Source organism: Geotrypetes seraphini, chromosome 2 (assembly GCF_902459505.1).
Source record: "Geotrypetes seraphini chromosome 2, aGeoSer1.1, whole genome shotgun sequence".
In the NCBI taxonomy this organism is placed as follows: Eukaryota; Metazoa; Chordata; class Amphibia; order Gymnophiona; family Dermophiidae; genus Geotrypetes; species Geotrypetes seraphini.
Window position 1 is genome coordinate 256,223,826 of NC_047085.1, and position 23,681 is coordinate 256,247,506.

At 43.7% G+C, this 23,681-nt stretch overlaps 1 protein-coding gene across 3 annotated transcripts in view; it reads right to left on the reverse strand.

The window, feature by feature from the left end:
* DDX17 (DEAD-box helicase 17) overlaps window positions 1-23,681 on the reverse strand; it is a 185,982-nt gene that overhangs the window by 12,743 nt on the left and 149,558 nt on the right. For all 3 annotated transcript variants that reach the window (XR_004537952.1, XM_033929439.1, XM_033929438.1), the window contains exons 6-12: window positions 21,531-21,672; window positions 21,159-21,319; window positions 20,901-21,073; window positions 12,874-12,984; window positions 11,614-11,675; window positions 11,433-11,492; window positions 1,752-1,994 (exon numbers count right to left, since the gene is read on the reverse strand). Coding sequence is in view for 2 of the 3 variants with exons in the window: in XM_033929439.1 (XP_033785330.1) it covers window positions 1,752-1,994; window positions 11,433-11,492; window positions 11,614-11,675; window positions 12,874-12,984; window positions 20,901-21,073; window positions 21,159-21,319; window positions 21,531-21,672 (952 nt within the window). In the remaining variant the exon portion in view is untranslated. The remainder of the gene's footprint in view (window positions 1-1,751; window positions 1,995-11,432; window positions 11,493-11,613; window positions 11,676-12,873; window positions 12,985-20,900; window positions 21,074-21,158; window positions 21,320-21,530; window positions 21,673-23,681) is intronic.

Sequence of the window (23,681 nt, forward strand, 5' to 3'; positions counted from 1 at the left end):
CTCGAAATTAAAGCGAGCCACATTAATGGTCTCTGGCTGGTACGACTAGACTCGATACCTTAGTGGCCTGAGACACCTTCTGGGAAGCTGGTGACTTCTTAGCTGGCTTACTTAATGGAGCCATAGCCTGTGACACCGACATGGAAGCTGGTACCTCAGATGCTTTCGACGTCGATGGCTTGAAAAGTGTCAAAGATACCTGTGATGTATCCATGGTTCCGAAGAGAAGTCTTTGTTGTAAAAGACGGCTTTTTATGGAATGCTTCTGAAGCATCGAACAGCACGTACAAGACTCTAAGCGATGGTCCGGGCCAAGGCACTGGATACACCACTTATGTAGATCAGTTAGGGAAATAGTGCGCTGGCACCTGCCACACTTCTTAAAGCCATTTAATGGGTGGGACATGGGATGGAAAACTGCCTCAGCCAAATCAAAACCCAAAGGCTGAGGCAGAGGCAAAGGTCCCGCCATCAAAAACGGCTACGACAAAAAAATAAACTTTTTTAAAAAAATGTTAATATAACAAGAAAATAAGAATCTGTGAATGCAAGAGCGGGAAGGCAAAATAAAATGGAGACCGTTTCACATACGACTTTGTAGCTCCGCGGAAAACTGAGAATTGAGGAGACATGCGCCTACGTCGGGCGGGAAGGCACTCGTGCATGCGCTGTGTAGTCAGTCACAAACTTTCTAAAGTTCTTAAAGTGCAAGAGCGCTTTAGCAGCTGTCCGTATCAGGGCTCCTTGGATGATGGCACCCACATGTGAGAATATGCAGCCTGCTTGTCATGGGATAAGTCCACTAAACAAATTCCAACAGCCCTAGGGAAGACTGCAACAGCTTACCACACCTGCTGGAGACTGAAAAAAGACTGGTTATATTTGGGGGAAGCACAGCTACTTGTTTTGTCTCAGTCTCCACCAGCTGGTCATGGTGAGCTATTACCTATCAGTGAACTGTGCTGGTCTGGAGAGGCGCTAAAGAATAAACACTTTTTCCCTTTAAAAGTGCTCATTGTGCAATATGCGAGCTATCTAAAAGAAAGGTGCCGTTTAACAATAAAAACACAATTACAGAGAATAGAAGGCTCCCTTCAGACCAGCACTGTCTCAGGATTTTTTTTTCTGAACAGACTCGACTGGCTCTCTAAGCCGGTATCAGTGGTAAGGCTTACAGCTAAGGCACCTTTACAAAAGTTTGGGGAAGTGAAAGAAATGGAGGGAGGGACTTGACCCTGTCGAGTGTGACACCCCTAAGGTAAGATGGACCTCTGAAAGGGTTCCAATCTCATTCAGGCACCAGACAGGGAGAAGACGGCCCCTACACAACTTCCAACAGCCCTACAATAAGCAAGGGAAGACTGCAACAGCTTACTACACATGCTGGAGACTGCGAACACACTACTTGTATAGGGGAATTGAAAAAACACTTGTACTACAGCCAAAAGTTTGTCTTGGTCTCCACCTGCTTTTCATGGTGAGCTATTACCCATCAGTGAACTGTGCCGGTTTAGAGACGCACTAAAGAACTTTAGTTTACATTTTATAGCCGAAGTCAGCATGACAGTACAGTATAATCTAGTACTAGATATATGCCATTCAATTTAAAAACTCAACAAAAGTACTTCAACTGTACTGCAAGAGCTTGGGTCCTTATTCTGAATACGAGCAGATTAGAGAGACTGCCTAACTATAATCAGTTGTGCTTTTTTTTTTTTTTTAATTACTATACAAAAGTTGACAATACTCACCTTTCATTCCACCCCCACCCCCACGGCCATGGTCCACCAGCTGCATGAGTTTAGGATTGATGGCCTGATTGGCCTCCTCCAAAACCTTGACCAGCTCTCTAGCTTGCTTCAGGTTACCAGGTGTGAAGAATGTATAGGCTGTGCCCTTATTGGTGCTACGAGCTGTACGGCCAATCCTATGTACATAGTCCTCTGAACTGTTGGGATAGTCGTAGTTGATCACAAACTTGACATCTTCCACATCTGAAGGTAGACCAGGTTTGCAGATGCCATGAATAGGAAAAGGGAGGGAGAAGGATATGCATGTGTGCATGGAGAGCACCAATGCAATGAAAGGGATAAAAAACAGAGACAAAATTAGTTCCTGTATGGAAACTAGGCAAAATAGACTTGACCCAGTAAGAGTAATGCTCAAAAATGCAGATGTATAGAAATTTGCTGCTATGTAGCTTGAGAAAAACTTTAAATGCTTTGTAAATCTGAAAAATAAAAAAGCTCCCTTCTATAAGTTAATTGAATCTTTAAATTCTTTCATCCACAATTTTACATTACAGCTTTACATTTTCGATTGGGAAAATTAGATCAATAAAGTCTTCCTTGCCTAATCCAAAAATTACTTATTAATCCTTTCACAATACAGTTGCAACAGCTTTAGAAGTATACATACTACTAGATTACAAAAATTAGATTGCTCTAAGTCTAATAGGTGCTGGCATTGTAAAATTGAAGTTGGAACTCTGGATCATCTTTTATTTTATTGTCCATATATTCAGGCATTTTGGTTATCAATATGGGATCAAGTTAACCTCTTTATGGAAAATCATGTGGCATTGTCATATGATACAGTTTTATTTGGAATGTGTATGAGAAATAAAAGCCAAATATCTGCAGTAAATAATAAGCTTTTGATGATCCTTACAGGAGTAGGGATACAACAAATAACATTGAATTGGAAAAATTGTTCTAGACTAAATTACAGCTTCTGGTGGAACTCAGTGTGTCATATGTACAAAATGGAATGTTTACTTGCAATACAAAATGGTCATTTTAATAGATTTAAAGATGTGTGGAGGCCAATAATAAATTATCATAATGATTAATGTTAATTTATTATTCTTTTTCCTTATATGATAATTGAAAGAATGGGGGATGGGTGGGTTATGATAATTTAATATATATGTGCATAATTTAATTGATTAATATACATAGGAATTATATTATTCATGTATAGATATGAGATGGGGTGGGATATAAATCTTTTAGTTATATATTGTTATGGAATTATCAAGTGATAATGTAATATGTTGTGTTCATATTTTAATGTACACTTGATGTATATGTTAAAATAAATAAAGATTTGAAAAAAAAAAGAAGTATACATACTCCATAACCCTCTCAATCATAAAGGCACAGCATGAACAAGACACACTGCCAAAGGACAACACAACATAAGCTATTACTCTTATTGGGAAAAATCTAGTATTGCAATACAGAAGAAGAAGATTACTTACCTCCAGAAAGATACCAAGACATTTAATGGAATGGATTCTCTGTTGATCCCCCTCCCCCAAAGATATGACATTTTATTCAACCCTCTCAACTGGCACAATTTTCTGTGCATGTTGCACCGATATTCTAAGTTTACTACTCACAAAATATCAAATGCTACAAACAATAATGGTAATTACATCAAAAGATAATTCATAAATCAGTATTTTTATAATCAAGTAATGCCTCGAGCATTGTTAGAAATGGTACCTGCTACTTGGCAGTCCTTACCAAGAACATGCAAGAGGACATTCTTGACTAGCTATTGGATGTGATGAGTAAAGGTGTGTATGAGATATAGAGCTTATTATCTGATCTAAATCAAGCACAATCGCATTGAAGCCAGGTTTCAGTTAATACCAAATTTAAGTGTCCAGAATAAATATGTACATAATAGATCAGAAAAACTTGTATCTTAGAAATAATTATCTGGACAATATCCTTAAAAGGCAGGTTCATCCTTGTAGAAAACAAAAACACTTATACTGTGTTACCAGACCGATGCACACTCCCTCCTTGGGGGAGAATCAGCTGCAGCCGATCCCGTCTCTTGGCATTTGGCGGTCTCCTTTCGAAAACTCCGCCCCTCTGACACGGTACCACCGGAGTGGGAGTATGCATCGATGGTCCTGGCGTAGCGAGAAGTCCCCACACGCTCGCTCTGCTAGATGCTTCTCTGTTGCCCAGTGCTTGGTGGTCAAGCGCAGGAGAACCAGGCTTCAGCTATAAAGATCCAGTCCTCCAATGCTTTTCCCCCTCCACCCTGGGGCTAAAGTTCATTTATAATTAAACATTCCAAGGGCCAAACTGTGCTTAGTTCCCAGACTTCCATAATTTCAGGGACAAAAAGGTACTGGGGTGGGAGTTTCTAAAATGTCTGTTTCTTATTACAGTTTAAGTTATTGTTGACTTCTGTATGCTACTGATTAGACCCTGCCATTCCCACACAGAGGGAGAAACAGCAGATATCATGGGAGCGGCCCTTCTTGAATCACCAATAGAAAGCTTGTCCTTGTGCAACACTGTAAGACTAGTTTTAAACAGATGCATGCACAACAGGCAGTGGAAAACGAATAGATGGTGGTAAGAAACGCCAGACTATTCTTCAAAGGTCCGGGGTGGGAGGGGAAGACAAGCAGAGTCTGATAAATGTCCTGGCTCTGTCACTCAGTCTGTTCCACACTGCACGGTACCGTTTCCAGGCAGATGTAAAATAACCCGCAAGTGCTTTTCCTTTGGAAGACAAGGCACCACGGGGTAACTTAACATACAGCTGATAAGTGGCATATGGGAACTCTCCATACCAGAAAGGTGGTCCTGTGTGTGTGCGTGTGTGTGTGCGTGTTTATATATACATATACACACACAGACTCTCAGAGGAGTGGGTTGTAGAGCTTAGTAGTTAAGGATGGGCAAACCAAATATACTTTACCTGCCATTTGTGTTACTTATAGAATGGCAGCTGGATAAAAGAAATGCACTGGGGCATTTCAGTGCATACTTTTAGGATGTATCACTCTCTCATTATTATACTAAATGTTTTCATATAAAAAAGGGTACAAGAACACTAATCCTTATTTTCAAAGTTATCTCTTACTTTTTCATGGATCAAACTTTATACATGACATCTTAGGAGCCATACACATGCTAGCTTTTCAGTTTCTATTCTAGGCAGTGTTCTCAAAGTATGGTAAAATTTTTGTCTTAAGTTATGCCATCAGTAAAGCTAAATATGATGAATGATGGCACTTTATTCTTACATGGTTAAGAGACACAGTCATGTAAGAAAGTGATTTTGAGTCAGATCAACCTGACCAGATATATACTGGCAAAATCTAATACAGGTGACCTCCATCTACAAACGAGCTTCATAAGTGATCTTGCAGATTTTATGGAAACTGCCAAGAGCAGGTCTATGACTGTACAAAATTGAAAAGGATGGGCAAGCACCTGAAGAAAAGGATGGGGACAGAACAGTATGTGCCATCAAGATGCAGACCATAAAAAATTGTCCTCTCCAGTACAAGATATCATTAGGGCCAGAGTTGTAACTGCCCTCCTGAAAGAGAGCTGCTCCAAGCCCCCAATGCTGATTCTTGCAGGCCCTGTATGGAGAGGGATCTGCAGCGTGGCATCGTTTCTGTTAAAAAAAAAGAAATTCAAGGATATTAGTATGACAAAGTAATCAACAGGAAAATAAAAATTGCAGCGCGTGCAGAGGGAAAATGTGACCTTCCATGGAGTTAAGCTGCTACTGAAATTTGAAAGGAATTGGTAGGTTGGGTGAGGGGGTGGGAGAGAAGACTACTTACCTGTTTATTTTTATGTAAATATTTTAGAACCACCTTTCCATGAAGCAAAATAGCCTCATGAGGCACAGAGTACCCCTGCCACTCAGCCAAAGCATACCCCCTCCTACATTGCACCAGTCAGGTGGCAAAAGCATTCCTTACGAGACCGTGAAGGTTGGAAGGATTTATTTCTCTTCTATAGGAATGCCACACGACAGAGCCAAGAGCAGTAGACATTTTAAGTAACAAGAAACAGACGGTGTACCGTTTTCAAGGGCAAAGGGAGGGCTCATATATGATATTAGGACAGTTCCCATACTGATGAGCCAATTTTTTTTTATTCATATTTTTCTAAATATCTAGGCAAGATGCACAAAGAAGCGATCAAGCGTTTTGCAAGCTTGGCTAAAAAAAAAAAATTAAAATTGAAAAGTTACGACCAGTGACTAAAGATGGCCGCTCAATATCAAACTGCTTTCAGGCCTTCCGCCCCCTCCGCCAGGCCCAAGTTCTACCTGCACAGGTCCAGACATGACCCTGGAGGGGAGACACTTCTGGCTACTGAATTTACATTCTGCATCTTTGGGACAGATTTAAAGGGAAACATTCAGGTTGTCATTTCAAATATTTATTTCCACTTTTCCACCAAATGCACCTCCAAAGCCCTATCTCCAGTCTAAGGAAGAGCAAACTGTTATACAAAATAAAAATGTAACAAAAGACTGTCAGCTATGACAGATTAGTTCATAATGACAGCAAGAATGTTCAACTTTAAAGCCTAACTATGTTTGTGATCCTGGGAAGGGGGGGTGAGGTGGGGGGGTTAGTTGTCTCCCTCTGGAATATATATTTTAAAGGACGAAGACAAGATAAACCAAGTGTAATAGTGAACATGGATTGCTCATTAAATGTATTAGACTATATAAATGGAAAGATTAGGCTCTTACCCCGTTAATCTTTCTGATAGAGACACTCGATTCCTGAATGGCTGGGTAATCAACCTCTTCTTGTGAGAAGTCTTGTACAGAGCTTCATTTACATTCATTTGCTCCTCCTCCTATCCATCTGGGTTATCCTCCAATGCCTCAGATCGTATCAAAGCAGATGGTTAGCCCTGGAAAGGAATTAAATAGGAAGGAGTATGGGGACACACTCCGAGAAACATGTCTGTTCTGCTCATAACATGATCCAAATATACAACTCCCTTATATCAAAATAACACAATCCTTAGACGATGGAATTAACTAGAACACCATTGTCACATATTATTCACTCATGTAACAAGTCATTATACCGGTCTCTGACAGTGCAAATGCTTAAAGATGTATTAATCACCCAGGAGGAAGGAAAAAGCCTTATAATCCCTCCCACACCAACCTTTGTTGCAAAAAGTGAGAGAATTCCAAACCAGGGGAAATTACCTCATTGGCATAAAAAACCTCCTCAACTGAACAACATCAAAAAAATGCCTTGTGCAATGTAGAGAACAGTAATAAAAACTGAACAAATAAATCATTTATATATTCATCCAGTAAAACTAAATCAATGGAGTACTTATCCTCAATGCGGAGTTCATCTCATAACGACGATGGCCAGCGTTTTGCCAGTGTCGGCTACCTCATAACATGAAGCATACAACAGATTAACAAATTTTAACCATTTGTAGAACAAAATGAAAAACAAATCACCAACTTGAGCGCAACCTGCACTAAGAGTGTGGGATATTTCAGTTTCTTCAATACGACAGTTGTGTGTTCTATCCTGGCAAGGGTGAACAAAAGAAACAAAATGTCCGAATTCCCAGGCATCACTGAGGCAGCAAGCAGGCGAATGAACATCTGACAGGACGGGCTTCAGGAATGGAATGTGTCTACCAGAAAGAAGATTAATGAGGTAAGAACCTAATCCTTCCTTCTGGTGCAACAGACACTCCATTCCTGAATGACTGGGACATAACAGAGCAGTCCCTGAAGCTTAGAGTGGGACAGATAAGCTGCCTTCAAAATCGAAGATCCAAATGTGGAGTACTGTTTGGCCACCACATCTACTCTGTAAAACTTTGTGAATGCATGTAGAGAAGACCAAATTGCGGCTCCACAGATTTCTTCTGAGGACACCGCTGAAGATGCCACCCAAGAAGAAGCAATGCTCCTCATCAAGTGCGCCTTTATGGATATAGAAGGGCGTTTTCCACTACTGACACAGGCTGAACAAATGGCCATATTTATCCCTGGAAATACTTGCTTTTGAGGCTGATTGACCTTTATGGGCTGCCCCCGCCAGTGCAAACAGATGACCTGACAATCGCAATTTGTTCGTAACCTCCAGATGCTGCAGTAAGAGTCTGCAGACATCCAAAGATTTCAATAACAGATCACTTTTTTTCAATCCAGAGGGTGTGATGGCAGGTAAGCATATTTCATGGTTGATGTGGAAATTGGAAACCACTTTTGCCAAAAAAGATGGGACTGTGCACAAAACCACACCTATATCTGAAATTCTAAGAAATGGATCTCTGCAGATTAAAGCCTGAAGTTCCAAAACTTTTCAGGCAGAAGTAATTGCCACCAAAAACGCCATCTTGACAGTGAGGTCCATCAAGGAAGCTTGCTCCAGATGTTCATAGGGCACTCTCGCTAGCGCTCAGAGAACCAGATTAAGTATCCATGTCAGACAAGGCTGTCGCATCAGAGGGCAGAGCCTTAACGTCCCTTTCAAAAACCTAGCAACATCCGGATGTGCGGTTACGGTGCTCTTATTAATCATGGGCCCAAAGCAGGAGAGCCCCACAATTTGAACTTTCCGGGAGCCAACTGCTAGGACTTTTTATAGACCTTCCTGCAGGAAGATGAGAATCACCGTGATCGGTGCCGAGCTTGAGTCTTCGCTCCTCTGAGCGCACCAAGTTTGGAAGCACTTCCAGGCATGCTGTTTTTGTCAACTTTTTTCTGCATCTTGAATATCATTGCATCTGAATAGCCTTTACACAAGCACCACAAGCTCAAGAGCCATGCTGTAAGATCAAAGCATTCCGGATCCTGTAGGACAACTGTGCCCTGCGTGAGTAGCCGGGGATGACAGGAAAGTTTGAGATTTTGATCCTAGTGTGCCTTGATCCTGCGCAGAAGTCGGTCTATCATATTCCATGGAAAGAAGGCATAATAGAAGACCTGGACCAGGGCGTCTAGGCCTTCGCTTCCTGGCTTGCGTTTGCAACTGAAAAAAATCAAACCACCTTCATCTTGGCAACCAATGCCATCAGATTGAATGTCGGGCACCTCATCAATTCATGATGCAGGTGAAGACTTCCTGAGACAGTGACCACTCCCCAAGATCCAGTCTTCCAGCTGAGAAAATCTGCTTGCACGTTGTCCACTCCTGCAATATGCGCTGCCAAGAGCACCAGAAGATAGACCTCTGCCCAACTAAACAGCATCTGGGCTTTCAAGCGCAGAATGGCACTCTTGGTGCTCCCCTTGGCAAGTGACATAGGCTTCCACTGTTACAATGTCCGAGAAAACTCAAACTGCTTTGCTTTGTAATTTGCTCCCAAACTCCAGGAGCACCAGACAGTTGGCCCAAAGTTTCAAGCGGTTGATAGACCTCTTCCTCTGGGAAGGGGTCTATCACCCCAGGACACCCCTCGCAATGCCTAGGAGAGGGTGAAAGAACTCGAGCTTGTACCCCTCCTTCATAAAGTCCGGCACCCAGCGATCTGTGGTGATTTCTGCCCACTCTCCCCAAGAGACCGATAACCTCCTTCCAATGCATGGAGGCTCAGCTGAGGGCTTGGTATCCTCACTGTTTCTTTGGATCTGTGGTGGAGCAGGATCCTGAAGAATCAGGGCACGTGGCCCCCAAATCTTTGTCTGGAATTTTGAAATGGTGTCTGGCCCAAAGGCCCTCCCAAGAACTGGTGGTTATCACTTGGAGGTCTGAAAATTACTATGATCTGACACTCCAGGGGCTTGAGGCCTGCTATCCAGTAAGAATTTTGGCATGGTGGCCATAAGATCATCCAGACCTTTCTCAAAGAGAAACTGTCCCTGGAATAGAAGTTTACTTAGAGACGCCTTAGAGGAGGAATCTCAGGCCCACTATCTAATCCATAGCATCATGTGGGCAAAATGGAGTAAGCCAACATTTTGCTCACGACTCTGAAAAGGTCATTCAGAGCATCAGCCATATGATCCACTCCAGACATTAAAAATTGGAGATCTTTATCAACAAATAGTCTCTGTTGTGGCACAATTTAGAATGGCAAGCTCAGGAAATAAAAGATGCTGCCACAGCTGCCTTTAAACCCGAGGCCACGGCCTCAAAGAGCTTTTTGTGTACAAATCCAGTTTGTGGTCCTGGGCATTCTTCAATACCATGCCGCCCTCACTGGGAAGGGAGGTACAAGAATAAAGTTATTACATTTTGTAACCTGCACCACCAGTGAATCTACTTTAGGAGGAACAAAAAGCTGGTTAAATGCTGCATCCATAGGATAGAGCTTTATCATAACCTTGGCCACCCAAAGGGGCCCTCCGGGACCTCCCAATGGTTCATAAGCATTTTTGTAATGTCTTAATGAGAGGGAAAGCAGGAGATCTGTGCCTTAGTGCTTCTCATAATTGGGCACTGTGTGGTAGAGGACTGAGAAGTCTCTATCTTCAATTCTGAGGAACTGGAGGACAGCCCAGATGGATGGGAGGAGAAAAGGAATGCAAATGAAGCTCCCTACAAGAGTTCTCATGAGAAGAGGTTGGCTACCCAATTGTTCAGCAATGGAGTGTCTGCCACACCAGAAAAGTTGCTAGCTTTAGATAAAGTCTTTCTGTAAAATCAAAAAAATTGCTCCAACAGTATTTCCTATAGTTTCTGTTATGGCCAGTATTTTGCAAAAACAAACTAGAAAACCCACTAAATAATGCATCTAAGCACAAAGACTTTAAGACTTAAATGCTATGCATGTCCAATATCATACAATGGTAAAATAAAAGATAAAGAATGCTAGGGATCCAACTACTCATTAAGAGGCACCCATCACAAAGGGAACTCAAGAGCAGGAATTATTTTGCATTATGTTACTCAAGCACAACTGAAAGGCTGAAAATGTTGACTTTCATATTAGATTATCTTAATATAAAAGTTTTACTTTCATAAAATGTTGTCAAATGTAATTATTAAAGAACAAAATAGCTACTGCAAAAAGCATCACTTGTTTTCCTTAACATTTTTACTTAATTCAGGTATTTATTTTCAATGTAATAATTTCAAAACATTTAATCAAAATGGACAGAACTCGTATACTTGTCCAACATGAATCAGAATGGCTACAAGGGATTACAGTACTCATCAGAGAAGCACCGGGCATCTTTGTTCTTGAAGTTTTGAAGAGCACTTGTAAAGTAAGATATACACTATAGTGCAGTGAATGAGTATTGTTAATGTGAGTCAGTGAAGTTATTTTTCTGTGTGTATGTATCCATACATCTTACAGTAGTGGGGTTTTTTTTGTTGTTGGTGGTTTTATTTTTAACTGGCTGAGGGATTATACTGTACATATTGGTGGGTATGCAAAGACCTGAGACATAATCTCTCCAAGAAGGAAGAACACTAGGGGTTGTGGGTGGAGCTGAATGACTAAACTAGATGTTTCCCTCTCCCTCCTGGCGATCATTTAGTCATGCCTAGGCCTTGCTGCAGACCAAAGCCTGGTCGTTAAGAGCAGGAAGCAGCTTTTAAAGAGAAAAAATAAGATAGTTAAAAAAAATTAATGTGGGGTAAATCACGCTCTGACTGATTGAGAAAGCTTCATGGCAAAATCACTGCAGGCTCTGTGTACAATACAAACCTAAACCACGAGAAGCAACGTCTGTGGCAATGAGGATTGGCGCTTTCCCTGTTCGAAATTCTGCAAAAACAAGGAAAGGCTGGTTACCCCAGTACGAAAAAAATTACTACCTGATTGCGCTTTCAGAAAGAATTCCTAAGTTATATTTTTTATATTAGTGGTAGTCAAAATCTGGACTCACCAGTAAGCACCCAGTCTCTCTCTGGCTGACTCTTATCTCCATGGATACACATGGCTGGCCAGCTATTAAATAGAAGACAACACAATGTTATAGGGGTATGGTAAAATGTTACCATTATTAGTCATTTCTACTGTGTTACCAGATATGCAGTTGTGCTCACAAGTTTACATATCCCTGGTAGAATTTGTAAGATGTGTACCATTTGTGGAAAATATTAGTGATCCTGCAAAATACCATTCTTTAATTTAGGAATATTGTTTGTTTGTTGGGATTTATTAACTGCTTTTTTATGAATCGTTTTTACCCTGTCGGCGGCTGGGGAAATCCATGCATGGGTGGCGAGGAAAGACCGGGCTTCCCCACTAGTGGCTGCCAGCGAGTGAGGCAATCGCAAAAGGGATCCCTGGACGCCGGCACCTGATGCTGACGAGGATTCCCCTTCGTGGTAGCCTGCACAGCACTTGCACAGGCCGGCTGCAAGTGCCTTGCATCTGGAGCACAATGAGCACTTTCTCTCCTGCAAAAAGCTCACTGTGCAATACACGACCTAGCTAATATCGGGATTGTCTCCAGCTTATCTTTTTCCTCATTTTGTGTTGCATAGACCATCAAGAGAAACTAGAAACTTCTACTTATTTGCTTATCCAAAAATTAATGGGTGTAGATATAAGACCTTCTTAGATAGGACCCTAGCATTTCAAGCTGGTAGGCAACAATCTTGGTTAGGTAAATGTATTCAGCAAGCTATGTTATCTTACTGCAGTTTTCGGAAATTAATTAAGACCACTTTGTTCGATAAGTTTATTACTTAGTGAGTTTTATTATTGAAATTCTATTTTACAAATATTTGTATTTTTTTACTGTATTATTGTATTTCGCTGATTGCCCAGCTCTTTTTAGTGTAAACCACCTAGAACTTTTGGTTATGGCGGTATAAAAGAATAAAGTTGTTATTATTATTAAACTAATTCCAACAGTCCTAACAAGGGGAGACTGATACAACTCACCATAACCACCTGCTGAAGACTGAGAGAAGACTGTTAGTTATGGGGAGGGTCAGCTATTAAGTACCACAACCAAGAGTTTGGTCTCAGTCTCCACCTGCTCAGCATAGTGAGGTATTACCCATCAGTAAAGTCTGTACTGGTTTGGAGAGATGACAAAGAATTTCAGTTTTCATACCTTTTCGGAATTTCAGATAAAGGATCTTGTACCTGTACAAAGAATTTAATGTTGTTTCTGAAATTGTTCTGGACTTACCCATCCCGCCTCATTCTACGTGTGAGATCATCACAGCGGCGTTTAGTTTCTACAAAGATGATTGTCTTATTCTCTTTTTCTGCCATTATTTCCTCCATCAACTGAATCAACCTGAAACAGTATAATATAGGCTAAGAAGTGCCAAGAATGACTATTACAATCTTGCATAACCACATATACTGCTATATAGATCGCACACATGTATACAGTTTTTACAGGTAAAGTGAGTAAGGAGAAATTAGGTTCTTACCTGCTAATTTACTTTCTTTTAGCTTCTCTAGACCATTATAGGAAATCTTACAAGCGGATATATATCTCATCATGACCAGCAGGTGGAGACTGAAACAAAACTGTGGAATAGTACATAAGAGGCACCGTCCCGATCCAAGATGGCTGCATACCCTTCTGGCTGAGCAACACGCCGAAGAGTTTTACCTTTAACAACTTTTACATCGCTGCCCGAGACTTCTGTTTTCTCCTCATGCCGAAACGAAGAGGGTGCAGTGCAGCTGGAGCCTCGTGGCAGGCTGGTGCAGCGGTGTTCGGCAACATTGAGGAGATTCTCCGACGTATGCAGGAGACACCCCAGGCGTCAGGGGTCCCGCTGGAGTTGCACCGGAGAAGCAGAACCGATGTTAACTCCTTGGGCTTGGAAACAACATTAAGCCCCGACGCCAGAGCACCTCCCCCTCAGATTACCAGCTCCCCACGAGAGGAGGTGCTGTCGGAGCATGGGCAGTGCTCTCCCTCGGAGGCCATAGAGATCAGAGAGGGGAGAATGGAGACTAACTCTCGTTTACAGGAGAGTTTGGAAGAGACTGAGAGTTTAACAACTGAAGGGGTAATTTGGAACCCGAGGAATGCTGCTCAAGAGGGAACATCAACTGGTGAGATTTCTCATTTTATTAATGTTTCCCATATTGAAAAACCCAGAGAGGTAACCCTGGATTCCCTTTGAGATCTGGTGGCAAATTTGGCAAAATCTGTGAAATCCCAACTGAGTCAGTTGGAAGAAAGACTTAAAGTTCAAGAGGTTAAGGTGGGAAATTTAAAAGCTGAATTTGATGAATCTAAGTTCCTTAGAAAATATCCACCAGGAGTTAAAAGTTTCTAAACAGATTAGAGAAACACTAATTAAAGATAATACTAACTTGAGAAGGAAGCTGGAATCCTTAGAAAATTCTTCTAGAAACAATAATCTCAGATTAATTAACTTTCCGAGGGTCGCAACAATATCTCCAAGAGACATGGTGAAACGTTATATGATGGAAATATTGGAAATTTCCGAAGATATGTTGCCACCACTTACGCAGGCTTATTATCTACCTATTAAAAGAGAGGAACAGCAGCGAGTACAAGAAAAGGACCAGCAACCGTTAGATGTTACTGCAATATTGGAACATTCTGATATAGAAATGGCTAACCCAGCGACATTTTTGATTACAGTAGCCTTAGCACCAGATAAAAATTGGTTGCTCAGGCTTTTCTTCAAAAATAGACATAAGAAATTTATGGGATTTAAAATATTGATTTTTCCAGATCTGGCTCGAAATACGCAAAGAAGGAGATGTGAATTTCTTCTTTTAAAACCAGGGGTTATAGCTTTGGGGGCAACTTTTTATCTCCGACATCCTTGTAAATGTGTGATACAATATCGTATGAAAAAATATGTCTTCTTTGATCCAAGTACTGTACGTTGTTCATCCGAGAAACTGAACGTCTTCTGATTGGTAGATATTTGTATATGTGCCATGATGTTGAACTCTCAAAACTAAATAAAAACACTACGGTCTCACTATCAAACTATCAGAAACAGTCCACCATCAATTGTGTTTAAATCCCTCTTAGTTCCTCAGAATGTCACACTGTATAGTTGTGTGGTAGCCGTCCTCATTGGAACATTTTGTAATGGGATATTTTGAACAAATGTGCAACTATGTACATTATAAGTTATAATAAATTATAAAGTGTCAGTGCTTATTTATAAAACTTACATCTTGAAGTTAATCAGTATATGAAAATAACTTAACTTTTAAACCGGGTCTGCCTCATTCCCCACCGAAGCGTTTCAAAATTTTCTTCAGGGTCGGGGACAGAGAGAGCAGAACTATCCGGAACTTTAGCTCAACACTAATTCACAATGATGTTCGCCATATATAACAGCCCCTCCGTTGGAGTTGGTTGAACCAGAGCATCCAGACCCTTGGCCTGATCGTCTCTGAAACAACTGAAGAAGCGGGGTTTTTGGCGTGGACACTCGTGGCCATCAGGTCCATCATGGCTTAGACACCACTCTCCAGGATCTAGCACATGACAACTGAGGAAGTCCGCCTGAACATTCTCCACTCCGGCTATGTGGGAGGCCGAGATGTCCCGAAGGTTGGACTCTGCCCAGACCATGAGCAGAGCCACCTCCTGCGCTACCTGAGTGCTCTTTGTGCCCCCTTGACAATTGACATAAACATAGAAACATAGAATATGACGGCAGAAAAGGGCTATAGCCCATCAAGTCTGCCCACGCTAATGACCCACCCCCAGACTTCACCCCGCTAGAGATCCCACATGCATATTCCATTTCTTTTTAAAATCGAGCATGCTGCTAGCGTTAATCACCTGCAGTGGAAGTTCATTCCAATGATCGACCACCCTTTCGGTGAAGAAATACTTCCTGGCGTCGCCATGAAATTGCCCGCCTTTGATTTTCAGCTGATGACCTCTTGTGGTCGAAGGTCCTTTAAGAAAGAAGATATCGTCTTCCACCTCGATGCAGCCCGTGATATATTTAAACGTCTCAATCATGTCCCCCCTCTCTCTACGTTCCTCGAGCGAGTATAGCTGCAGTTTATTCAGTCTTTCCTCATATGGGAGGTTCTTGAGTCCCGAGACCATCTTGGTGGTTATTCGTTGAACCGACTCGATTCTCCGCACATCTTTTTGATAATGTGGTCTCCAGAATTGGACACAATATTCAAGATGAGGTCTCACCATGGATCTGTACAGGGGCATTATGACTTCGGGCCTCCGGCTGACGAAACCTCTACGGATGCATCCCACCATTTGTCTAGCCTTGGATGCAGCTTTCTCCAGTTTTCATGTCTTCACTAATGATCACTCCCAAATCACGTTCTGCCCTAGTCCTAGCTAAGGTCTCACCATTTAGAGTGTAAGTTCTGCACGGGTTTCTGCTGCCAAGGTGCATGACCTTACATTTTTTAGCATTGAAGCCTAGCTGCCAAGTCGAGAACCAATGTTCCAATAAGAGCAGGACCTGCTCCATACTGTCGGGCAAAGCACTGTTACCTACTATGTTGCATAGTTTGGAATCGTTGGCGAATAATGTTATTTTACCTTGAAGCCCTTGAGTCAGGTCTCTTATGTATATATTGAAAAGGATCGGTCCCAAGACCGAGCCCTGTGGCACTCCACTGGTCACTTCCGATGTATTGGAGGGAGTACCGTTAACCACTACCCTCTGGAGTCTACCGCTTAACCAGTCATTGACCCATGTCGTCAATGTTGCTCCCAATCCCATCGATGTCATCTTGCTCAACAATCTGCGGTGCGGGACGCTATCAAAAGCTTTGCTGAAGTCCAAGTACACGACGTCCAGAGACTTCCCCATATCCAGTTTCCTTGTAACCCAGTCAAAGAAGCTGATTAGATTGGATTGGCAGGACCTTCCCTTTGTGAATCCATGCTGGTGGGGATCCTGTAGATTCTCCTTGGTCAGGATCGTATCTAATTTGTGTTTAATAAGTCTTTCCATGAGTTTACTCACTATTGAGGTGAGACTCACCGGTCTGTAATTCGCAGCCTCCGTCCTGCAACCCTTTTTGTGCAGTGGAATGGCGTTAGCCGTTTTCCAGTCCATGGGGACTTTTCCGGTACTCAGGGAAAGACTGAACAGCACAGATAGCGGTTCCGCCAGGACATCACACAATTCCCTAAGAATCCTGGTGTGTAGATTGCCCAGTCCCATGGCTTTGTTCACCTTGAGTTTTGATAGTTCGCCGTGGACGCTGTTGGGTGTAAACTTGAAATTTTGAAACGGGTCTTCCGAGGTTTGCCTTGCCTGCAGTTGTGGGCCAGTCCCTGGCGCCTCGCAAGTAAAGACTGAGCAAAAGTATTCATTTAGTAATTTGGCTTTATCAGAATCCGTTTCTGCATAATTCCCGTCTGTTTTCCTGAGGCGTACTATTCCATCTGTGTTTCGTTTCCTGTCGCTAATGTACCTGAAGAAGGATTTATCCCCTTTTTTAATGTTTTTCGCTAGATGTTCTTCTGTTTGAATCTTGGCCTCTCTGACTGCCGCTTTGACTGCTTTAGACCTGGTCAGATAGTTTTCTTTTGCCACCCTGTTTCCTGTGTGCTTGTAGGAAATAAAAGCTTTTTTCTTTTCCTTAACAAGATCCGAGATCTCTGCAGTGAACCACTGGGGCTTGTTCTTCCTCCGTCGTTTACTTACTATTTTTGTATAGCGGTTTGTTGCCTCATGCAAGGTGCATTTCAGGATTGACCACAAAGCCTCTACATTATTGGTTTCAGCTTGGTTTTGTAGCGCTCGATGGACGAAGTCTCCCATGCGTTTAAAGTCAGTGCCCCGAAAGTTGAGGACCTTTGTTGCTGTGTTTGATCTAGTGAAGCCTATCTTGATGTTGAACCATACCATGTTGTGGTCGCTGGAGGCTAGCGTATCGCCTACCGAAACTTCTGAAATGCTTTCTCTGTTGGTGAGTATCAGGTCCAGTGTCGCCTGATCTCTAGTGGGCTCCAGTACCATTTGTTTGAGTCGCGCCCCCTTTTATGGAGGTTAAAAGTCTTCTGCTGCCGCTGGTAGTAGCGGAAAGTGTCTTCCAATCATCATCGTGGCATTGTCCAACAGAACTCTGACTGACTTTACCGACAAGAAGGAGCGGAAGACTAACAGCGCCAGATGGAAGACATACCACCTCCAGGACCCACTGATAGGACTTGATCTTGGCCCACTTGGGGAAAAACTGGCGCAGCCGGGCACCCACTGGAACCAAAGGGGTGCCGGCAAAGAGTCATTGGGCAGGATGGGCAGTGGGGGGAACTGGCGAAGGGATTCCAAGCCCCCCCCCCAACGGGCCCCCCGAAAGGACTTCATGCGCTGATAAAAATGACCCCGGGAAAACCCAGAAGCCTGGAAAGTAGCAGCCCCACACCCAGGGCGGTATTTACGGAACTCCCGCAGGCAGTGCCACCCCGCGACGCTAGACGGGCACGGTCCTCAAGCAGGCGGGGCACTTTAGAGTCCGTCAGAGTCTGAACTAACTTATCTAAATCCGCTCCAAACAAAAAAGATCCCTGAAAGGGAAATTTAGTAAGCTTAGTTTTGGACTTGGCATCCGCCAACCATGCGCGAAACCACAAGGTATGTCATGTGGCCACTCCAAAAGCCATAGACTTGGCAGACGTCCGCACCAAGTCATAGAGAGCATCCGAGAGGAACGAGGCAGCCATCTCAATCTTTGCTACCTCCTGATCCACCAAGGACCAGTCATCACTCATGATCCAGGGCACGCTCTGCCCACCGAAACACAGCCCAAGCCACCAGCCCCCCACCAATAGCCGCCTGGACCCCCAAGGCAGAGACATCAAAATTCTGCTTAAGATTGGTCTCCAACATACGTTCCTCAGAGTCCCGTAAGGCAGAACCGCCCTCCACAGGCACGGTATGCCGTTTAGCAATCGCTGAGACTATTGCGTCCACCACTAGCAACTTCAAAGTAGCCCTATCCACCTCCGGGATGGGATACCAATGAGCCATGACACGCACCAACCAAAATGGCACCTCCAGGATATTCCACTGCACCAGTAAGAGATCCCGAATATCCTGATGCATAGGAAAAGAACGGGAAGCAGCGCAGATCCCCCTAAGAAGAGGGTCCCCCATACACGAGGTCTCCGGTGGCTCTTCCTCAAAACGCAGCACCGAGACCTACTGAATCAGGTCTGGTAGCTCATCCCTCTGAAAAAGGCGTACCACGGACATGCCGTCAGTGGTCGTCCCCTCAAGAAGATCCTGGAAATTCCCAAAAGGGTCCAGGTCCTCATCCAGGCCAACATGCTCCTCTGACCACCAATCTTTTTCCCAAGCCACCCTCGGGCACTTGGACAAGGGAGGAGGAAGAGGGGACACCAAAGAAGAAGAGGGAGGCAAAGCCACAGGGAGTGCGGAGGGAAGCCCCCTTCCGAAACCCCCTGAGTGCATGTGGGACCTCCAGCCGCCAGAAAATAAGCTCTGCACAAAGCAAAAATTAAATCAGGGGAAAAAAACCTCTGGGGTCCCATGGGACTCCCTGCCACAGCAGGGGACCCAGCTGAAACCTGGCTTTGTTTAAGCCCTCCCTCCCCTCCGACGTCAGCGCTGACGTCGGGAAGACTTCCGTTCGGCTCTGTGCTGCAAGCAGAGAAGGTAGGGAGAAGAGCCGCGCGACTGAGTACATCCAGCTTTGTTTAAGCCCTCCCTCCCCTCCGACGTCGGGAAGACTTTCGTTCGGCTCTGTGCTGCAAGCAGAGAAGGTAGGGAGAAGAGCCGCGCGACTGAGTACATCCAGCCCCGCAGGAACCCCGCGACCCTCGGAGGCGTCCCCACGGGATCCCCGCTACCCTAGGGGGCGTCCCCACGGGATCCCCGCGACCCTAGGGGCGTCCCCACGGGATCCCCGTGACTCAAAGGGGGAACCCGCGGGTCCCGCGGGATTCCCGTCGTCCCCGTTCCCGTGCAGCTCTCTACTTCAGACCGGCACTACCTTCAGGATTTTTTTTTTTTTTTAACAGAAGACTCCACTGGCTCTCAAAGCTTGAATTAGGGGGCAAGGCTTACTGCTGAGGCACCTCTAAAAAGATGTTAGGGAGATGGGGGGGAGTGACCCAGGGGGAGACCCGCCAGGTTTGACACCCCCAAGATCAGACAGACCCCCAAACAGGGCCCACCCAAGCTCAATCCAGCACAGAAACAGGGACCAGGATCCCTAAACAAATTCCAACAGCCCTACCAAGGGAGATGGGTACAGCCTGCTGAGACTGAAAGAAGACTGACTGATAGGAATAGGAGAAGGTACCTCTTATGTACTATTCCAGTTTTGTTTTAGTCCCCACCTGCTGGTCATGATGAGATATATACCCATTCGTAATGACTATAACTGTCTACCAGGCGCTACAGAAGAGAGCTCTATCAAGACTCGTTAAAATTTGTGATTGGGCGCTAAGCTGCCAAAACATGGGCGTTTTAAAGAATCCCTTTTGAAGTTTGTATATACCTACCTTGGACCATTTGACTTTTTTTAAACAAAAAACTGAGTTGAGCCTTTTTATTTTCTGCTATTTTGTTCTTTCTATACCAATCCAAATATGCCAAGTCAGACAACATTAAAAAAATGTTACCTCACATAATTCTACCATCTTCTCCCTCATCTAAGCACTCTTCTTTCCCATCAAAGCATTCTACATGGTTTAAACTACCTTGATGTCAGATTTATTTGAATAATGCTGCTGCTGAATGCTGTGGTTGTCTTTTTGATGTTATTGCTTGTCTTAGAACATTTTTTTTTTTTTTTTTTAATCAATGCTGCTTGCCACTTTTGTTCCATTGAATATCTTAAAAAAACATTTTCAAAAACAAAAGTGGACTGCTCTTTTCCCATTTAAACCCACAGACAGGGTAAGTAAGAGGAGGAGTCAATAGGGAGGGATTGATGACTTCTAGGCATGATGAGAGGATGATCGCTAGAGGCAGCAGTGGTAGTAAAGACAAGGTGCACGAGGGTCAGGTAGAAAAACCATGCAGATTATATCTAGTCAACTAGTTCCCCAACCCTGTTCTAAATTTTTATATACATGTCCACATCTGTCCCAGACCTCAATAGACAGTGCCTTGAAAAAAACAAGATTAATAAATTATTAATATATTAGAATCGCCCCTTCTTTCTACAACTTTGTTTGGAAGGACAGGCTGTCCAAGCACATGGTTTTTAGCATCTTTTTGCTAAACGTAGACATACTTGTGATCCTTCTCACTTTCCTGGCACACATCAACAATCTGCAGGATGTTATGGTTAGCACTCAGTTCCAAGTTCCCCACATTAATTTGTACATAGTCACGTAAGAAGTCCTCTGCTAGCTGGCGCACCTCCTTTGGCCAAGTTGCACTCCACATCAGGGTCTGCCTGTCAGGCTAAAGATATTGAAGGGACAAAATAAGCAAGGCATTTCAATATATGACCAGCAAAATTTATTTTAATGACAAGATAAATGCCTACCCGAATTTGATCAACAATTTTACGAATCTGTGGTTCAAAACCCATGTCCAGCATTCTGTCAGCTTCATCCAACACCAAGTATGTACAGCGGCGGAGATTTGTCTTCCCTGCTTCCAGGAAGTCAATGAGGCGCCCTGGAGTAGCAATACAGATCTCCACACCTTCAAAAAACAAACCAGACATGAGCAAGAAGCTGGTCTATAGATATGTAAATGTGAATCTGAAAGAACCCATTGACATAGAAACAGAAGTCCTAAAAAAACCGGATTTTGACATTATTAATAAAATACAAAGGTAATGAAAAAAAATATGACTCTCCAAAACATCTATAGAAATGTTTATTTCTCAAACAACTAGCCTACAGCTTGTTACCTCTCTCCAAGTCTCTTATTTGAGGACCCTTTGGTGCTCCTCCATAAACACAGGTGCTTTTCAGTCTTGATGATTTCCCATAGTCATCAGCAACCTGCTGCACCTGCTGTGCTAATTCCCGTGTTGGAGCCAGAACCAAGCACTCAAATAGGAAAAAAAAAAGTTTCAATTAAAGAGAAATGCAAATTTCCTCCTTGAAGAAAGGAGAAACACACACATATTAAAGTTATTCTCTTAATAAAAAGAAATTATGTTCACCCAACAGTAGCATTCTGCAATTCCTAAAACATTTTTCTTGCCAGCCAATGATTTAGCAGAGTTGCTTACCTGTAACAGGGGTTATCCCAGGACAAGCAGGCAGCATATATTCTCAACAGGTAGGTGACATCACCGATGGAGCCCCGCAGCGGACAGCCTCGCAAGCAGACTTGCTTGAAGATCTTTGTAAAAGCTTACGAGTGCTGCACTGCACATGCGCGAGTGCCTTCCCGCCCCCAAGTCAGGGCGCATGTCTCCTGTGAAGTACCTCAGTTCAACGTTTTCCACGGAGCCGAGAAGTCTTCTTTACTTCAGCTCTGCAGCTACTTCGTTGCCTTCTCACATCGCGGCTTTGTTTTTCTCAGTCGCTGTGCCCGCGTGTCTTTTTTTCTCTTTTTTTTTTTTTAAAAAACCCCAAAACAGTTTTTTTTTTTGGTTTCTTTGGCCGCTGAACCTCGTTCTTGCATCAGCTTTTCTTTTTTTCTATGTCCCGGCCTCTTACCGGTTTCAAAAGGTGTAGCCAGTGCGGCAAGGTACTTTCACTCACCGACCCTCATTGTTGGTGCATCGCTTGCCTGGATCCAAAACATTGCCCTGACACTTGTTCGCGCTGTGCTACCCTTCAACCTCGAGCCCTTCGCAGACGCCGTGCTAAAATTCTTCAACTATTTGGCACAATGGAACAGTCAGCTGACAGGGTCTCGACCTCGGCTTCAGGGTCGTCCTCAACTTCCAAGACCTCGACCCCGACACCCGCAACTGCCTCAACCAAGGCCTCGACCCCTTCGGTCTCGAAGGCCTCGCCTGCAATTCCTACGAAGTCTTCATCTGTGGGCAAGTCTCCTGTTTCTCCTTTAGGTATCCTTCCTAAGAAGCCTCCAGAGTCTCAGGCATCCCAAGCTGTGCCTACGGTCCTGCCAGCCTCTTCGAGACCTCCACCTAAGCGTGCCTCCAAACATAGGGAATACACATCCTCGAGGTCGCCCTCTTTGGAGCTGCACCTTCGAGACCTGATCCCTTCATCTCGGTGCCTATGTTCGAGGACATGTTGAAAGCCATTCTGACCACTCAGATTTCCTCGGTCATGGCCAGAGCTGTGGAGTCGGAGTCAATTTCGGGTACCTGGAGTCGGAGTTGCCAAACAATGCACCGACTCCGACTAAATTTAGATTGGAATTTAAAAAAAGCAAGTTTAAATGTCCAAATTCACAAAAAGTTATAATTAATGACTTCTCTACTGTAAGAATAAAGACTAATGCATGCAGTACCTCACGTAACCGCAAAACGAACACATGCTTCACTATATGGCACGCAACGCACAATTCGGAGCACCAATACTTATAAATGTATTTTCCCTTGTTGTTTACAACTTATTTCCAACGTTCAACAAGGTTTTCAATACCTCGTTGGTAGAAATCACCTGGTGTAGACTCGAAAAATTCATCTAACCAAGCTCTCCAACCATACGCACAACATCTTTTTACGCGGATGAAGATCTTGTTTCACACGGAGTCGGAGTCAGAAGTACAAAAAACTGAGGAGACGGAGTCGGGGAGTCGGAACATTTATCTACCGACTCCACAGCCCTGGTCATGGCTCAGCTCCTCCCGGCCTCGACCCTGCTTCCTACGAGCCAGCCTGAGTCCCCTGTTGAAGCACCTCGAGGCAAGCCTCAGAAGTCTCGTCGCTTATCATCCAGTGACTCTTCGCCTCCTCCTGGGATACAGTCTCCTGAACCTCGATCGAGGCATCGCTCGAGGCATTCGAGGTATCTTGCTTCCAAGCACAGTCACGAGTCTTTTCTCAAGCAGAAGACCTCTCCTCATCCGGATACTGAGTCTTCTATGCCTCGTTTATCAAGGGCTGTCGAGACTTCTTCAAAATCTAAACATA